At 41.3% G+C, this 18,636-nt stretch overlaps 1 protein-coding gene across 2 annotated transcripts; it reads right to left on the bottom strand.

The window, feature by feature from the left end:
• Window positions 1–787: 787 nt before the first annotated feature.
• Nrk (Neurospecific receptor kinase) lies at window positions 788–14,714 on the bottom strand. Of its 2 annotated transcripts, none has more exons than XM_019058441.2 (10): window positions 14,483–14,712; window positions 13,207–13,389; window positions 11,667–11,878; window positions 9,868–10,138; window positions 8,683–8,925; window positions 7,870–8,042; window positions 6,367–6,522; window positions 5,205–5,526; window positions 3,554–3,849; window positions 788–2,887 (listed from the first exon to the last, which is right to left on the bottom strand). In XM_019058441.2, exons 2-10 carry the CDS (start codon window positions 13,280–13,282, stop codon window positions 2,678–2,680), a joined length of 1,959 nt encoding a protein of 652 aa, XP_018913986.2. In that variant the 5' UTR covers window positions 13,283–13,389; window positions 14,483–14,712; the 3' UTR covers window positions 788–2,677. The 2 variants fall into 2 exon arrangements, with proteins under 2 accessions (XP_018913986.2, XP_018913987.2); XM_019058442.2 differs by having other exon boundaries at window positions 792–2,887; window positions 11,667–11,875; window positions 14,483–14,714.
• Window positions 14,715–18,636: the final 3,922 nt, after the last annotated feature.

The raw sequence follows: 18,636 nt of genomic DNA, 5'->3' as shown, positions 1-18,636 counted from the left end.
GAAAAACAAACCCAAGAGGAAGCAAGATTCCGACAGGAAGAACGTCATCCGTTTTGGGAGTAATGTCTCTGGACATATCTCTAGAAACTGTCCTAGTTTCAAGAAGGATTCTGGTGGTCAAGCAAGTGCATCCTCTAAAGCAACTGCAACTTCGTGGCCTAACAAAGATTCTGATTCTGGTGGTTCATCCCATGGTGCATCTTCACAGCGATCAGGTGAGACAGCGAAAGTCGTCATATTACAAAATTCTAGTACGAATAATGATAGTTCAGCCGAAGAACTCATTGCTCTGGCTGCAGGGAGAAGTAAGGCGAGAAAGGGAATCAAAGGTATGTGGGTTATTGATTCTGGTGCTACACACCACGTGACCCCCTTCAGGGCTATAATGACTGATTTTGACGAAAGCATAAAAGGGAAGGTGATTGTTGCAGATGAGAAAGAAGTGTCAGTAGAGGGTAAAGGTAGCATTGTTTTGAAGTTGGCACCATATGGCAACAAAAATTTTAAATTACACAATGTTTCATATGTGCCTAATTTAGATTGTAATTTGTTATCAGTAAAACAGCTTGACAAACGTGGGCTCACATATGTTTTCCAAAACAATATTGTCAACGTTTTCAGAGGAGACAATCTGATCTTTACTGCTCACAGTCTCAGAAACCTTATCAAGTCCAATGTGAAAATTACCTCAATGCAGGTAAAAGTTTACTGTGTTCTGTCTATGATAATGTTAAACTTGATAGTTTAGCTGCACAAGAGTGCGCCTTTAGGTCTGATGTTCTGTGGCATCAAAGGTTTGGTCATGTATAAACTTAGCGGATATTTTGTGACATAAAATCTAAGTTAAAGTGTGATGTCTGTATTGAGGGCAAAATGTGCCGTAAGAAGTTCAGCAACAGTAGTAACACTGCTGAAAATGTCCTTGATAAGATTCACTCTGACGTACATGGTAAAATAACTCCAGAAAGTTTGAGTAAGGCTTGTTTTTAAATTTCTTTCCTAGATGACGCTTCTAGATTTTCTGAGGTTAGTATTTTGAAAAATAAGAGTGAAGTATGCAACGGATTAAAAAAGTATGTAAATCGGGTGGAAGCACTGCATGAAAGGCGTGTCAAATGTTTACAATCAGATAACGGGGGAGAATAAAAAAAAAGTGCTGCATTTGAAGAGTATCTTGCAGAAAAAGGGATTTTGCATAATTTCTCTGTCCCAAGGACACCACAGCAGAATGGAAGAGCAGAGCGACTTAGCCGCGGTCTGCTAAAGATAGTACGTGGTCTTTTATTTCAGTCTAATCTTCCAAAGAATTTTTGGGCCGAAGCACTGAAAACAGCTAATAACATAAGAAATTCTTGTCCATTTCAAGCAATTAGCTGGGGAATTCCTAGAGAGGTATGGTTCAGATCTTTTTAAGTGTCATTTGGCGATCTTAGCGGGTAAAAGCGTCGACTCGTTGCACTCTGTCACACTTGGCCTGCCATCTCCAGGTTCATCGAGCACTTCTATTTTTCTCTGCAAAACGATTGGCTCAACCTCCGGACATTTCCATCGTCCATCACATTTTCCCTGTAAACTGCTTGAAGTATGCAAATCATGTTACACGGCCTAACACCTTCCAAAGTCAAAAATTGAATTACTGACCGGACTTCACAGTTCTCTGGCTTTGAAAGTGCCATAGCTTTAGAACACACTTTACACAATAAGCTTGCACAAATGTCGAAAGAACACTGATTGCACTCATCATCGAAGGCCTACAAAACAGCATGCTAAACAGGGTAACAACCTGGTGAAAAATATTGAGAAGGATTTCAATGCGAACGGATCAGATTGGCCGTAATCGTCCGCACATTTCACTTATCACGGGTACTGTGCGCTTGGAGGTGACAGGAAACGCATCGAAGAAGGCGCGGGAGAAATGACCTTCTGAGCGTCCTGTTCTTCCGATTTTTAAAAACTTGGGCTTAAATTGAAGCTGAAAGTATGCCTCATGTGCGCATTTAATCGGATTTTTCCTATCTTTAGTAGTTTTGAAATGAGAGCAAAACGCGCAAGACTTTTGGAATTACCCTCGTAGTTTCGAGAAATATTCCGATTAAACATCACTTTTTGGGGAAAGTTATGCGTACGTTTCTTCAAAATTTTTAGTTGTTCAATTGTTGAGTTTTTCAAAAAATTCTGGTTTTGTTAAAGGAAATATGGCAACGCCTGAAGGCCCATTCGGCTTTTTCTCTTGACACGACAGTATAAGAGAGAGGGAAAAAAAATCTTTAGTTGAAAATACGGCTATGCAAATATTCTACAGCACTAATTATCAAACTAGCCTTTGCTGTGGATAACCAAGCCAAAAATTAGAATTTTGCCAATGAGCGGTTGAAAACTACCTATGGAACCAGCTTCAAAAAAAAATTTTCACTGGCAAGAATTCAGATAAGATACGTGCCACCTCCAACACGATGTTGTTATTGGCAAAGAGAAGAAAAGAAAATTCCCTAGAAAGCCATTGTATCTGTGATTAGCAAAAGTTCATATTCATTGTGGACATTCAGATTATTTGAGAACATTTGCACTGTTTAAAATTATTTGTATACATACCAGGTAATAAAGTAGTCCCAGCTATTTACGTTGAACTCACTATTTGCATAGCCTTAGTCAAAATCAAATTAAAATATTGAAAATGTTACTGAATTTTGCGAGGAAATATATCAATGCGGTTATGTGATAATCTTTCAAGATCAGCTTCAATGATCTCCAGCGTTTGAGAGATACTGCGAAAGCTAGGGCGCTCAAATGGCTTGCGATTCCAACACATGACCATTAGGTCATAAACAGGTTGCGGCGTGTGATCAGGGCAGTTAAGGACACGTCCGTCTTTGATGTATTTGACCACCTGAAAGAGATCAAAGATGAAATTTCATTGAATCAAGCAAGGAGTTTTCATTACTGTTCTAATACAATTGCATGACAGAATAATATACTAAAATGGAATTCTATTTTGGAACAGAACCGATTAGGTTGATCTAGGCATAATTCATAAACCATATCATTCTTGTTTCTTGGAGCCATGTTTTAATCTCAAATCTGATCTTTTTGAATGTTCAACTGTATCTATTTATGGAAAAAAAAGAGAGAAAAAAGTGGAAATATAAATTACCTAAGAGAACATTTAGAAAGGATATAATTTATGACTGACAATCCATCTTTTATCAGAATCAAACTGTGAAATTTCTTCTTCTTTTTTTTCCACTTACCTACACTGTAGGTAAATTATTTAGAGAAGAAGTAGACCACCGGCAACCTTACAGATGCGATAACAGAAACCTGAATAACAGTAGGTACTCAAAATGTCGGCAATTTTTGAAAACGAAATGGTCTGTAAGCAGTAGAGGAAGAGGTTTCTGAAACAGATGCCGTAAAATTTTTCATTCTCTGATGTATCCCAGTTTTTTCTGCTAGTTCCCTGTCCCGGAAAACATGGTTTTAGCCAAGAGAGTCTCATGGTTGCCAGCTGAAATCTTGAAGGCTATTAAGAAGAAAGAATAAGATGTAAACTGACCTCTTCGTGCGTCATGCCATAGTAGGGCTGGAGGGCAAAGGAGAAGATTTCCCACAGGCAAACTCCAAAGGCCCATATATCTGACTCAATCGTGTACTTATTATAAAGGATACTCTCCAGAGGCATCCAGCGCACAGGGATCGCATCCTGCTCATCTCCCTTGTAATAGTCCTGCAAGTAGATCTTCTGTGACAGCCCAAAGTCAGCAATTTTCACAACCATGGAGTCACTGATTAGGCAATTCCGTGTAGCCAGGTCACGATGCACAAACTTCCGATCAGATAGGTACACCATACCTTCACAAAAAAACAAATTGATAATCGTAGTTCATATGTGTAATACAGAAGAACTTTTCCTGTCGTATTTTTCAAACATACTGCTCAGAACTTGTATCAACATATTTTCTAATCATTCGGAAAAGCTTCAAATGGTCTAAAAACTGGAAAAAGAAGAAGTTCCATGCATATTCATACATTAGAACCATTTCAATCCTCTTGGGCTAATTACGTTCCTTTTTTGCAATTTGAACAAGAAAAGGGGGATAGGGGCGTATAAGGCTACTTTAGAATCAACGGTTTTTCTTTTCCTTCTTTTTTCAGGCAAAAAAATATTTAAGTAGTTGAAATTTGGAAAATGTAAGATTTGAATTTCAAATAAATAGAAACGAGGATAAATAGCTAGGAAATCAAGAGTAAAGAGATGATGATGAGTGAATACAACAATATATGTATTCCCTTTGTAATAAGTCATGCTTTTCCATTCATAAATTGAAGAAACTTGAGGCTGTAAGATAAAAATACCAAGTTGTACTTCCATTTTTATCAGTCTTTAATTTTTTATGGTCTGCTTTTCTTTGTTCTTGCTCCAGACTTTAGGAAAATACTGCAGCCTTTTAAGTCCTAAAAAAAGAGTCAAAATTCCTTTCATACTCCTATTTCATGAGCTGTAAGAATAAATGGAGGAAAAGAAAAATTGGCACTGAAGTAAAATGTGTCAGTTCATACGTAAGAGCTCCCTCTCAGCAGAGTTGGCAGAGGATACATGAAAAGCTCTATTTCAACTCCCTTTTTCACCAAGAAATCATGATGGAAAACTTCCAAAATTGTTTTAAAATTATTAATTCAATCCTGAAATTTTCATCAACACAAAGAAATTTTTTCACGAATTTTTAAAAAAACCCGTATTTACATGTATTTGACATGGGGCGAACCTGGGTGTATACCATGTGACATCACAAAGTCCTAGTTTGAAAGAGCGGGGAAAGACCTGTTTCAAATGGCTTTTGATTTTGAGGAGCTTTTTCTTAAAGTTCCGATAACCGGAAATTTTTTTTTTTAAAATACCCCAATACTCAGTAGACCTCCAACTTTTAGAAATTGAATTGAAAAAATTCCATGCAACTACCCCATTCTAGAGCCTTGGCAACACTGTTTTGCCTCCATTTATATGTAGGTAAAACAATCGATCCTAAAATCGGTATCTTTAATGGATTTAAATAGAGGAAATACAGTGTTGTCAACTTTTAAGAATTGCCACTGCCTCTCCGTGATACAGAAACACAGGAGCTTCATTATGAATTGAGTAAAACTAAACTCCACTCATGTTTTTAGGTTTCAGTAGGGCATAGGGAGGTCAGAGATGAAAGACCTACCTGCTGCAATTTGCTGAGCGATTCGGACCATATCGAGTACCGAGAGGCGAATGTTGTTGGTCGGAACAATATAGTTGATTGGTGAGCAGGACCGTAAGAACTCATTGAGATCTCCTCGTCCCATGTACTCGAATAGAAGGCACATTGGTTTCCCTACAGCACAGACTCCCAGGAGTTTCACGATATTTGGATGGTCGAATTCAGCAAGCAGGCATGCCTCACGTTCAAAGTCAACCTGCAGGTCTTCCGATGCCTCATCTTTCAGCATCTTCACTGCCACCATTGTGAACTCTTCTCCTTTTAGCAGTCCTGGTGCTTTTGCCTGAAACATTTCAATTTATTCAGTTGAGTGAACGAAGTTTGATTCTATCATTTTTGTTTCAAATCTTACTGCTCACTCAGTAAAAAGAGGCTAAATGCTACAGCCATGGGTTCTTTGGGAGAACCATGAAATCGAAAAGGTGTAAAAGCCAGCAACATGGAATGTCACAAGAGATAGCATTCTTATCGATGAATTTTTAGGATTTTAAGTGCTGCCAAGTAGAGAAATACATGGTGAGAGGAATAACAAAGGTTTGAGTAGATTCTGAATAAAAATTGCTTCAAGTTGACAAGTTCTTTCATATTAAGGAATGTGCTGTAAAAAGTTCATCACATGTTGTCTCAAATTACTTCAGTAAAACTTCTCAGCCATTCAAAAATGAAGAGGCTTCAAGAGCTAGGAATGATCCGTTTTTAAGTCTGTGCAATTGCAAATTTCAATAATGCTGGTCTTAGTTTCAGGGTAGTTTTAAGATTGGTTACAGCAGTTGACTGAATTCAATAGATGGCGACTGAATTCATGTAACTTTTAACAGGACTGCTAATGGGTAGCATAGGCTTCAAGCTAAAACTTTGATTAAACATCTCCTGATAAGAAGAGGCCTTCAACGGAGCATAATTAATGGCTGGAAAAGATTGAGGGGTCCTCCCTCAGAATCCTATCTCAAAATTTTTAAATACGAAGAGTTGGCATCGGCATTAAGAGATATTCATTACAAATTCAGAGCTTTTAAAATAAATAAATTCTTCAAGACTCAAAAAAGATGAGACGGAGAAGTTGACTGAAGAAATTAAAATTATCGAGTCTTCAAAAACAGATGAATCTCAGAGATATACTTACTTGAAAAACACGACCAAAAGCTCCTTGGCCAAGGTCACGAATGTAAATGATGTCATTTCGAGGAAATTCAAGTTTTTCTAGCTTTGGGTTTAGACTAATGCCTGTTTTGTGATATGAGGCATTGTTAGGTAATTTTTCCAAATCGATGTTAACATCCTGAAAAAAATCATAGCATTCTGACAATTAGAAGTTAAACAAGGGTTGAGTTTTTAAGAATAAATGCATTATGTTCCCTGACTTGAGACATAAACAATTATGTCAAAATATTAACGATGAAATTATCACAAAAGCATCATTGACACGGTTATCATCAAATCACCGCCTAATTGAAAATTTCGGCCCAAATGAGTTAGCAACTTTGCCCTGTCCTTAAGTATAAAATACGCAGGCTGATGTTATTAGTTTCTCCCAATTAGGCGAAGGAACACTGTAGTGACGCTGTCATTTGTGGGGGAAAATGGCAAATCCAACCTCAAAATTACAAGAATGGCGAAGTTTTTTCTTCGTTTTGCAAAATCGTTGGTTTGCAGATTGGCGGTATTGTTCTAAGGATCCTTCATAAGGATTAATCCTGTGTCACACTATCAAAATACTCCATCAAAATGTCAAGGTCAATTGGTCCAAGTCATCGAATAAGTCAATCACAACTCCTGACCAGGGCCCCTGAGCATAATTTGTGAGCACTGCTCAAAATCAATGCTCACTAATTCGCTGTTGAGTAGAGCAATAAGTAAGCGGTGCTGTCGAGCCGTCCCAAGAGCGAGAAGCATATAGAGCCAAGAAGAAGAATTGGGATTTGAGCAAGAGCAGTTACCGCTGGGAATAACGCTCAAGTCACGGGCGCGGGCAGGTACCTAAAGGCCGACGATTTGAGCTCAAATCTGAGGGTGATTTGAGCCCGCTGAATTATGCTCACTGCCCTCGCTGAAAATGATCAATTAAGCACAAGTTGGCAGTGCCGCTCTTTCTACCTGCATGCTGCACCTTTTACCGCGGCTGCGGTGTACACGTGTGCTGTTGCTTCGCCTAAGCTGTGCCTTCGCCTATGACTGTAGCAACCCCTTGTTAGACGGGGGTTGGGGAATTTTGAGGTGTTACAATTTTGGTCAAGTAAATCTCAGTTTATGAGCGGTGGTCGTTGAGCATAATTCGCCGGGCTGAAATAATGCTCATTGAGCGTAATTCCAGCGGCAAGTGAATTACGCTCCTCTCGTCTTCAACACTATACCTGCCACAGCCTTCAGCTCTCTCGCAAAGCGTGCACTAAGTTGAGCACTATTCGATTCGAATCAATTTGAGGCGTTAACGCTGAGCGTTTTTATTTATCTGCTCGAGTACTGGACCTGAGCAGCGATTTGAGCATATATATTTGTGCTCAGGGGCCCTGCTCCTGACCTTGATATTTTGATGGTTAGCTTTGATAGTGGGACACAGGCTTTACACTATTAAAGTTAGGATGGTGAAATCTAACGTTAATCAGTATGTTTTGAAGAAGGTACTCACTTGTGTTGGAGCAGGTTGATATGAGAACCTCTGAATGAAAAAGCAACAGCACAGACAAAGAAATGTGAGAAAAACCAGTACTGCTGATGCCATGAGGATTACTAGCGTCCCAGAAATTTTGCTGTGGAGCTCTTCAAACAAATTTGGAGCCTCTGTTGGGACTGTCTTTTTTTCTGAACAAAAATACACGCAAAGAAACCAATATTAATTTCCTAAAATGTCAAAGAAGTCTGATGATCATGTAAAGGAAAAAAATATCATGATATTATTCAATGCAAATATGAAAGAGACAACCAATTGAGCTGGTTTGTGCACAAATGTAGTCCTTTACTCTTTGCATGACCCAGATGATTCTGCATACAACTTTCATTTTCGTTGATGGGCCCTGAGCAACCAATTCGTCTTAGGTATTATTATAAGCTATTTGAGAAGTTAACTATTGCTGGAACTTCTTGGTCCTTTGAAACATAGAGGTAAGATTCTGTGGGCAAAAAAAAGTGGGACGGGAGATTATGAGTACCTTCACTTGGGTTCTCACTCTCTCCTTCTCATCCACGACTGGTTCATATGCTATAAAAAAGGATCACAGGCCAGGAAACTGTCATTTGTTTGTGAATTCTTTGCTTGCTTTTGTTTGCGTTTATACCTGCAACTCTGCGCCTCTGTTTAGACCTGATTTTATAAGTTCAGTTGAAGTTTTAATGTGATTTTTCTATTTGACTTGAATTTGTGCATTAATTCTTACCACAATGACTTGTTATATAACCTAAAAATGCTCATTTACTTTCATTAGAAAACAAACTAAATTATTACCACATGCTGGAATATCACAATGCTGCCAACGCATCGTGGAGTTCATTGTGTAGCACCAAGGGGATGACTCCTCGCCGCCAGCATTGCGGCAATAATTTTCAGAATTTTGCACTTCTGGGAAGACATTTGGAGGTCTAATGTGCTCATGGGGCTCTTGTGAGTCCCAATGCTGACACGGTAAGCCATCTTTTGTTTTATTAACATATCCCTGATAGAACCGACCCCTTCCTTGCACACAATCATCTGTAAAAATAATTATAAGAAATTAGAACATAAATTTGGTAAATTTAGTAGTAACCAAGCCAGACGTTATTTCTCCTTATGCTTTACCTGATAAATAGAAAAGTCAACATTCCTACTCAAAGTTTTTTAACAGTATTTTGTATTAGTTTTAGAAAATTCACAAAAAGCTTTAAGGCATTGCGTTGTTTTCATTTCCGTCAAAAAAATAAAAAAGTATGACGGGAAATTAGGCAGTATGTCGTTTGGCAGATTCTTGTTAAATATGACCAATTATTATTATTTGTGGATTCAAAAATGACTAGATTGAACTGGAAAAATGTAAGTATGTATAAGCCGCTTTTACGGCGCGCTAGGGCACTCTGCGACGCCTATCCGCCACATGAATCTGTCATGGTAGAGATCCTCCGGAAGCTGGCATCTCTCCATCTCTTCATAGGTGTCCTCTACCCACTGTTTGGCTGGACGCCCTCTCCGTCGCCTACCTGGAGGGACCCACTCCAACACCTTCTTCGGCAACCTGGTATCAGCCATTCTCTGCACATGCCCATATCATACCAATCGCTTGGTCATGATATTGTGCACAATTGTCCCTTCAACGCCCATTATCTCTCATGTACACTTTCATTCCTGATACGTTCCCTCCTCAAGATTCCAGTCGATCTTCGCCAGAAATCCATCTCTGTTGCCTTGAGCATTTCTTGGGTCCGCTTCTTCAACTGCCACACTTCACTGCCATAGGTGATTATAGGCTTGACAACCAAGTATTAAATCCTCTTTTTGTTGTCCTTGGAAATCCTTTGGTCCCAAAGAATCCCATTTAGATTTCCTTTCTTGAAGAATGCGTCCCCAAATGGCCTGATCCAACTTCCCATCCAAAAAAATAAAAAGTAAAATAAATAAAGATTTTCAACGATTCATTGAAAATTTAGGAAATGCACTTACAGGTAATTTCACTGGTCTTCATTTCTGTCAATTTTGCATGAGAACAGACTGCAGTTCCACTTTGGAAACGGGGTAGATTTTCACAAACCGGAAGGCGAAAGTGTTTCCGACTCCTAAGGAAAATATTTTTTCTCTTGTTTTCCTCGATTAAAGCCCAGTCATTGTAGCAGAACTGGTCTCTCACAGCAATGCAGTCTTCATAACATAGCGGCAAGCTCCTTCTGGGTCCAGTTTGTTGACACACAGGAAAAGCATACAAACAGAGTAATTTCTGGGGGAGAAAAAACCACATTTTTAAGTCAATTTTTTTTTTCATTTTTCTTTTTTTCTTTAATGTGTTGCATATTTCAGGGATAGGCTCCAACTCAGGAATGAGGGCATGAGAAAAGGGCTTTGTTATACGTACCTTTCAAAGTAGAAAAAATATCTTTTCTTCTTCATTTCTGACGAAATGATAAAGTATAAAAAAAGTTGTAAGATAAAAATTCTTACAGTGAAAAATACAAAGAATGGCATTATTTTAATAGAGGTTTTTCAACTTAAATGGAGAGCAGAGGCCTGCAGTTTCCGGCAAGCAAGGCAAGTTTCCCTAAAATTTCTTCTGATATATTCCTTACTCAACGCAATATCATATATCTGACGTTATGATGATGACACAGAACAGGTTAAGACCACAAGTCAAATGTGATATCAATGATGTACGAGACAACGTGACAGAAGTTCACTTAAACCCTGCTGCTGTGATTTTCCATCCATGATACATAAACCTATCCACAGCAAAGTTCGTGATCGCAAGCAGTTTTGTTCAAACATATTTTGGACGCCATTACAAAAGCAAATGTTATTTTTCCTTGAAGCAATTGTATCATGTTTAGCTTTTTTTGTGCCTAGAATTAATGGAAATAACTATTTGCACACTTAATTAAGTCATTATCCCACCATTAGATCATCCCACCGGTCAAAATCTTGACTTTTCAAATCCAAGATCTGACAAATGGGACAAAAAAAAAAAAAGACTATATATTTCAGTCTAAAATAGAACCAAGCAGCTCAATGTTATTAGGTAGTATACTTTGAGTTCTTTTTTTTATTATTTTATTTTAAGTGGATGACCGAAAATTAAGTTTTAAAAAGTGAGTTAATGGACCACTAGACAAGGTACGAATTTCAGCACTCTGATATATGTTCCGTAACCAAAATTTCATGTAGAGCACGATGCGCACAATGAAAATTATCGAAATCAACTCCTCACAACGATATTTAATGATTCTTGATGCGTGAATTCAAACCACCCGCTCATGAAAACTCAATGCTCTACGTGATTCACATCGCGCGCTAAACGTTATCATGACAGTCTCTGCGCGATGTAAACATCTGGCAACCTCAACCTTGACACTTTGGCTCAGCTACAGCAAATTGCCTATAGTTCGATCAACACATGGTGGGAAATGAATATTGCTCGATTAAGAAACTTGCTGAGACCGTTGTCGTGCGCGATTTGACTAACGTAGAGCTTTGAGTTTCTTGTGAGCAGGCAGTTCAAATTCCTCGTAACCAATGTTAAATAAAAACGTTAATATCTTCGTTTTGAATTTGTTTCAGTAATTTTCATTGCGCGAATCGTGTTCTACGTTAAATTTTGGTTGAGAAACATGTATCGGAATGCTTAAATTCGTACCTTGTCTAGTGATCCATTATTGAATTTGTATTTTTTCCCATACAAAAAATATTAAGGTGGATTTTTTAATCACCAATTATTTTCTTGGCTTGAGTTAAATTTTCAAATGCTACAAAATTACCTTGGCCGCATGCTGACAATTAACAGGCAAATGAACGATCAACTCATCCCACAAACCGGTCACAATGTCCTCATTCACTTGACCACCTTCGCTCTTGCCTGCGTTGCTGAACCATACATAGACATTTGGATCCAAGTAGTTTTTACAAATTTTGCCTGCATACGTGGCACAAATTCCTTCGGGCTGGTTCAAATCACCTTGCCCACTATCTACTGCAAAATTGTTCAGATGAAAATCACAAGAGAAAATATTGATTTAATTTCAGCTTTTAGCCACAATGTACATCTATGGTATATTAACATAGATATGATTAATTTTAAGTGACAAAGTATTCACAGGCATCTAGGCTTAATCATTATTATATAGGATTAGATGCTTGCTAACTATTTAATTTAAAGAGGTTGTTATGCTATGCATGAAAAAATTGTTGGGTAGAATGAACTGCTGCAACTGTTAAAGGTGCATTGTTCTATATTTTGTCACCTTCTGGCCAAAGTATCACAAGCGCCATGCAATGTTTAAAAATTTCCACCGCCATTTTATTTTTTTACAGAAAAATTGTTCACTGAAGCTGTCCAAAAATTTCACTGAATTTTTTTTTGTGCTGAAGATAAAATTCAGTGAAATTTTCAAACAGATTCAACTGACAATTTCACTGTAAAAAAATAAAATGGCGGCGAACATTATGATATGTCGTATGGCGCTTGTAAAACTTTGGCCAGAAGGTGACGATATCAGCTTTGAAACCAAAGGCATCCTGTTGCCTGAGGCTGATTGCTGAGACTTTTGCCAACACAGTACATTGAAAATTGATACATTACATGCTCCTGTTAATGGAGTAAATGGTGGTGCAAAGGCTGAGGAGTGAAAAGGGTAGTGTATTGCGTTAACGTTCCTCCAATAAATTTTATTAAGAAGTAAGATTTTATTAAAATTTAAGTTCTAAAGTGTATAGTAATATCGCCATCTTTCTCTCCAAGACTTAGGAATCATACTCAGGTAATTCTATTATTAATTTACTTCCTTCAGGTTTGATTTTTAGGAGGTAAAAACTAATATAAAGGTTCACGGCATAGCCGGATTTATACACAAGCCATCACAGCTGCAGCCTAGGGCAAAAATAAATGTTTGAAGAGAAAAACAAAATTGGGCGCCGCAGCAAACATCCTGCTGCCAGAAGGACGGAGAGGCAAAGAGACGATTCAATCCAGAGGAAGTAGGTGCAAGGTGATGACTAAGTAATCGGCTCAAGAAATAGGTAATGAGAGGCTTAAATTCTGCACAAAAAATGTGTTAGATATGCTTACGAACAGCATGACCCCCTCCTGACAATGGGTGCAACAAAGTTTTGACAGCATAGGAGTGGCCATTACGTTAATCCGGCCATGGCTCAAAGAGCAACTTATTTTAATTATTCATGGAAAACCTGATTGAATACGAAAACTTTGGTAAATTTTAGATAGCTATCAAGGCCTATTTAAAGCCTTGGCTTAGAGCAAGTGATGAGAGTTTAAGATGGTGGAAAAGTAGCAATACTCACATGTTTGAGCGATCACAAGTTGTAGAACTAAGAGTAAAACAAGAGGGAGCTCCCAAACAAGAGAAAAAGTGAACATAGTGACCAATTGATAGAGGTTCAACCACCATTAGTCATTTCTGGTCCTAATTTCTGATGGCGTTTTGCTCATCAATGTCAGCACCAGTTATTAATCCAACCTGGCATCTAAAAATAAATAAAAAAAATGCACCTGTGAGTTGATTTCAATACATCAATAGCTCAGAGTAAAAAGGTTATGATTAAAATTGTAGGAAACTTTAAATTATTGATTAGTGTACTTAATATTCTGAAGTGGGACTCTCTAAATAATACTGACACAAGAACACAAAAATCAAATGGAAAGCTGAACGGAAAGTTGGAACAAAATATTCCAACCGCCATTAGCCAAAATTGCGTCTTTGCAAACCCGGAGTTGATGACGATACCTAAGTGGTAACAGACAAAATTAGATGACGACAGTAATTGAATCAAATTTCATTACATTCAACTTCCCATACAACTTTACATCCACTTTAGTTGGATGAAAAATTTGACAGTCTGAATTGGATTTTGGTACCTACACACAATATCAGAACGAGACAGAAAATTCATCTTGGTTCTAATATTTTATTATATGCTATTTGTTGGGCCATAGCAATGCCATAGATCTTCGCTCCACTCAACATGAGTGGAAACTCATTTTGAATGGATTCTGCCTGAATGAAAGATAACAAATCATTATAGTCTGTCCCAGATACAAAGAGCCCTGGAAAATCAGAGTAATTAGCACTATTTGGCGGGTTGGGGTGCCTCGACCCTCGTCACCTGTCATCTCGTCGCCTCTCACATGCGTCGCACAGAGGGCCACAAGTCACCTCGAGGCAACGCATACTCCCTTCGCATCTTTCCGCGGTGGTTTTCCCCGAGGTCCAGGAGCGGATTCCCAGCGTAAGACGCCGACGCGCCGCGGAGCTCATAACCAACCCTCTGTACGGTGCGGGGTTTGCTCGGTGATTAGTCGGGCACAATAGAACGAACAATACCTTGCTTCTACATAGTGCAAATTATTCTGATTTTCCAGGGCTCTTCGTATCTGGGACAGACTATAAGTGCCCAGCGGTAGAACATCAAGGGAGATTATCCATGAGTGGAACTATGTGGTTGCAAGATTGCAATTCCAAAAGATCTGAATATTTTCCAATGATGCGTAAATTATGTGGATATCAATAGATCTAACTAGATGGAAGTAAAATAAATGAAGTAAATAAAAGAAATCTACCTTGGTTAGCCTTCTTGTCACTTCGGCTTAAGGGAAACAATCAACAACATTGTAAAGTAATAGAGGGTAACCACTGACCACAGTTTACACTAAGATATAAAAGAAAACGTAAGAGAAATGTAAAATATATCACTTAAGCCTAAAATCATCAAAATATTTTGGCGAATTCCCCGTGCAAGATGGAAAAAAAGATAGAGATAGAATAGAACACGAACCGACCAAAAACAAACTGTACCACAGACTATGACAGAAGAGACGTAAAGAGGATAACCTCCCGACCTTTTCTGTGGGCATTCTGGAGATGTATGGACTCTTGTCAGCCAATGAACATTGAGAAGTAGCAGGCGCAGCCACTGCTTCACGCTTTACGTAACTCAACTTCGCGACAACCCGTCGTACTTAGAGTCCCTTTATAACCCAGAGTTAAGACAACTCGATTATCAGCTGACTGGCAGCCGGCCTTGGCTGGCCATGGAGGCCGAAACGAGTGCACTCAAACGAACGATATTGAGGGATAAGGATAAGGAATCCTCCGATGTCTGTCATCCAAAAACAACAACATCAACAAAAACTGATCAAAACCTTAAAATTAGATTGATTAGTGGATAATTTCTTAATATATTTTCATTTTGGTGCGATTAAAATAACAATTCACTCTTGATAACCACAATTTAGTTATATTTTTCATTACTTTTGTTCACATTCGAGGTACGCCATCTTGGTGCACTCGTTTCGGCCTCCATGAGCGAGAACCAATCAGAATTGGATTTTTTTTTAGGCCACTTTCAGCCTAACCAAAAGTGAGTTGTCTTAACTCTGGGTTATAAAGGGACTCTAGTCGTACTCATAATCGTTATCCATAATGTACAAATCAAGATCGTACAAATGACGCACCATTGGAGGAAAAACAACGCAAGTCTCTCCGGACGATTTTCATTCTCTCTCGCTCTCATACGCTAGACGCTGGGCGATTTTCTATCTCACTCGTACACTTAAGCAAGCTGCCTGCTCGTTTTCTGTCTCCCTCGCACAGCCAAGAGTCCCTCCAGGCGATTTTATATCTCTCTCGCACCCCTGCGCGTCCCGCAAAAATGGGCGACCCAGAGCGCAACCGCTCTCAGAGGGTCGCGGGGGAACGCGATGCGCCTTTGCCGGAAAAACAACGCAAATCCCGCCTGGCTATTTTCTGTCTCTCTCGCACACAATCGCGTCGTGCAAGGCGATTCTCTATCTCTCTCGCACTTATACGCTTCCTACCTCCGCGATTTTCTGTCTCTCTCGCACTGGAAACGGAGCAACCGAGGGGCAACCACTCTCGGAGGGTCGCGGGGAACGCGATGCTGCTTTGACGGAAAAACCACCCAAGTCCGCCTGGCTATTTGCTGTCTCTCTCGCACTTATACGCTTCCTACCTCCACGATTTTCTGTCTCTCTCGCACACTTTAGCGAGCCGCCTGGCTATATGCTGTCTCTCTCGCACTTATACGCTTCCTACCTCCGCGATTTTCTGTCTCTCTCGCACACTTAGCGGGCCGCCTGGCTATTTTCCGTCTCTCTCGCACACAATCGCGTCGTGCAAGGCGATTTTCTATCTCTCTCGCTCTTATACGCTTGCTACCTCGGCGATTTTCTGTCTCTCTCGCACATTTTAGCGAGCCGCCTGGCTATTTTCTGTCTCTCTCGCACACAATCGCGTCGTGCAAGGCGATTTTCTATCTCTCTCGCACTTATACGCTTCCTACCTCCGCGATTTTCTGTCTCTCTCGCACTGGAAACGGGGCAACCGAGGGTGCAACCACTCTCGGAGGGTCGCGGGGGAACGCGATGCTGCTTTGACGGAAAAACCACCCAAGTCCCGCCTGGCTATTTGCTGTCTCTCTCGCACTTATACGCTTCCTACCTCCGCGATTTTCTGTCTCTCTCGCACACTTTAGCGAGCCGCCTGGCTATTTTCTGTCTCTCTCGCACACAATCGCGTCGTGCAAGGCGATTTTCTATCGCTCTCTCGCACTATACGCTTCCTACCTCCGCGATTTTCTGTCTCTCTCGCACTGGAAACGGGGCAACCGAGGGTGCAACCACTCTCGGAGGGTCGCGGGGGAACGCGATGCTGCTTTGACGGAAAAACCACCCAAGTCCCGCCTGGCTATTTGCTGTCTCTCTCGCACTTATACGCTTCCTACCGCCGCGATTTTCTGTCTCCCTCGCACACTATAGCGAGCCGCCTGGCTATTTTCTGTCTCTCTCGCACACAATCGCGTCGTGCAAGGCGATTTTCTATCTCCCTCGCACTTATACGCTTCCTACCTCCGCGATTTTCTGTCTCTCTCGCACTGGAAACGGGGCAACCGAGGGTGCAACCACTCTCGGAGGGTCGCGGGGGAACGCGATGCTGCTTTGACGGAAAAACCACCCAAGTCCCGCCTGGCTATTTGCTGTCTCTCTCGCACTTATACGCTTCCTACCTCCGCGATTTTCTGTCTCTCTCGCACACTTTAGCGAGCCGCCTGGCTATTTTCTGTCTCTCTCGCACACAATCGCGTCGTGCAAGGCGATTTTCTATCTCTCTCGCACTTATACGCTTCCTACCTCCGCGATTTTCTGTCTCTCTCGCACACTTTAGCGAGCCGCCTGGCTATTTTCTGTCTCTCTCGCACACAATCGCGTCGTGCAAGGCGATTTTCTATCTCTCTCGCACTTATACGCTTACTACCTCCTCCGCGATTTTCTGTCTCTCTCGCACTGGAAACGGGGCAACCGAGGGTGCAACCACTCTCGGAGGGTCGCGGGGGAACGCGATGCTGCTTTGACGGAAAAACCACCCAAGTCCCGCCTGGCTATTTGCTGTCTCTCTCGCACTTATACGCTTCCTACCTCCGCGATTTTCTGTCTCTCTCGCACACTTTAGCGAGCCGCCTGGCTATTTTCTGTCTCTCTCGCACACAATCGCGTCGTGCAAGGCGATTTTCTATCTCTCTCGCACTTATACGCTTCCTACCTCCGCGATTTTCTGTCTCTCTCGCACTGGAAACGGGGCAACCGATGGTGCAACCACTCTCGGAGGGTCGCGGGGGAACGCGATGCTGCTTTGACGGAAAAACCACCCAAGTCCCGCCTGGCTATTTGCTGTCTCTCTCGCACTTATACGCTTCCTACCTCCGCGATTTTCTGTCTCTCTCGCACACTTTAGCGAGCCGCCTGGCTATTTTCTGTCTCTCTCGCACACAATCGCGTCGTGCAAGGCGATTTTCTATCTCTCTCGCACTTATACGCTTCCTACCTCCGCGATTTTCTGTCTCTCTCGCACTGGAAACGGGGCAACCGAGGTGCAACCACTCTCGGAGGGTCGCGGGGGAACGCGATGCTGCTTTGACGGAAAAACCACCCAAGTCCCGCCTGGCTATTTGCTGTCTCTCTCGCACTTATACGCTTCCTACCTCCGCGATTTTCTGTCTCTCTCGCACACTTTAGCGAGCCGCCTGGCTATTTTCTGTCTCTCTCGCACACAATCGCGTCGTGCAAGGCGATTTTCTATCTCTCTCGCACTTATACGCTTCCTACCTCCGCGATTTTCTGTCTCTCTCGCACTGGAAACGGGGCAACCGAGGGTGCAACCACTCTCGGAGGGTCGCGGGGGAACGCGATGCTGCTTTGACGGAAAAACCACCCAAGTCCCCCTGGCTATTTGCTGTCTCTCTCGCACTTATACGCTTCCTACCTCCGCGATTTTCTGTCTCTCTCGCACACTTTAGCGAGCCGCCTGGCTATTTTCTGTCTCTCTCGCACACAATCGCGTCGTGCAAGGCGATTTTCTATCTCTCTCGCACTTATACGCTTCCTACCTCCGCGATTTTCTGTCTCTCTCGCACTGGAAACGGGGCAACCGAGGGTGCAACCACTCTCGGAGGGTCGCGGGGAACGCGATGCTGCTTTGACGGAAAAACCACCCAAGTCCCGCCTGGCTATTTGCTGTCTCTCTCGCACTTATACGCTTCCTACCTCCGCGATTTTCTGTCTCTCTCGCACACTTTAGCGAGCCGCCTGGCTATTTTCTGTCTCTCTCGCACACAATCGCGTCGTGCAAGGCGATTTTCTATCTCTCTCGCACTTATACGCTTCCTACCTCCGCGATTTTCTGTCTCTCTCGCACACTT

Source organism: Bemisia tabaci, chromosome 1, assembly GCF_918797505.1.
Source record: "Bemisia tabaci chromosome 1, PGI_BMITA_v3".
Taxonomy (NCBI): Eukaryota; Metazoa; Arthropoda; class Insecta; order Hemiptera; family Aleyrodidae; genus Bemisia; species Bemisia tabaci.
Note: the sequence above shows the minus strand (reverse complement) of the source record. Positions and strands in the feature narration are given on the sequence as shown.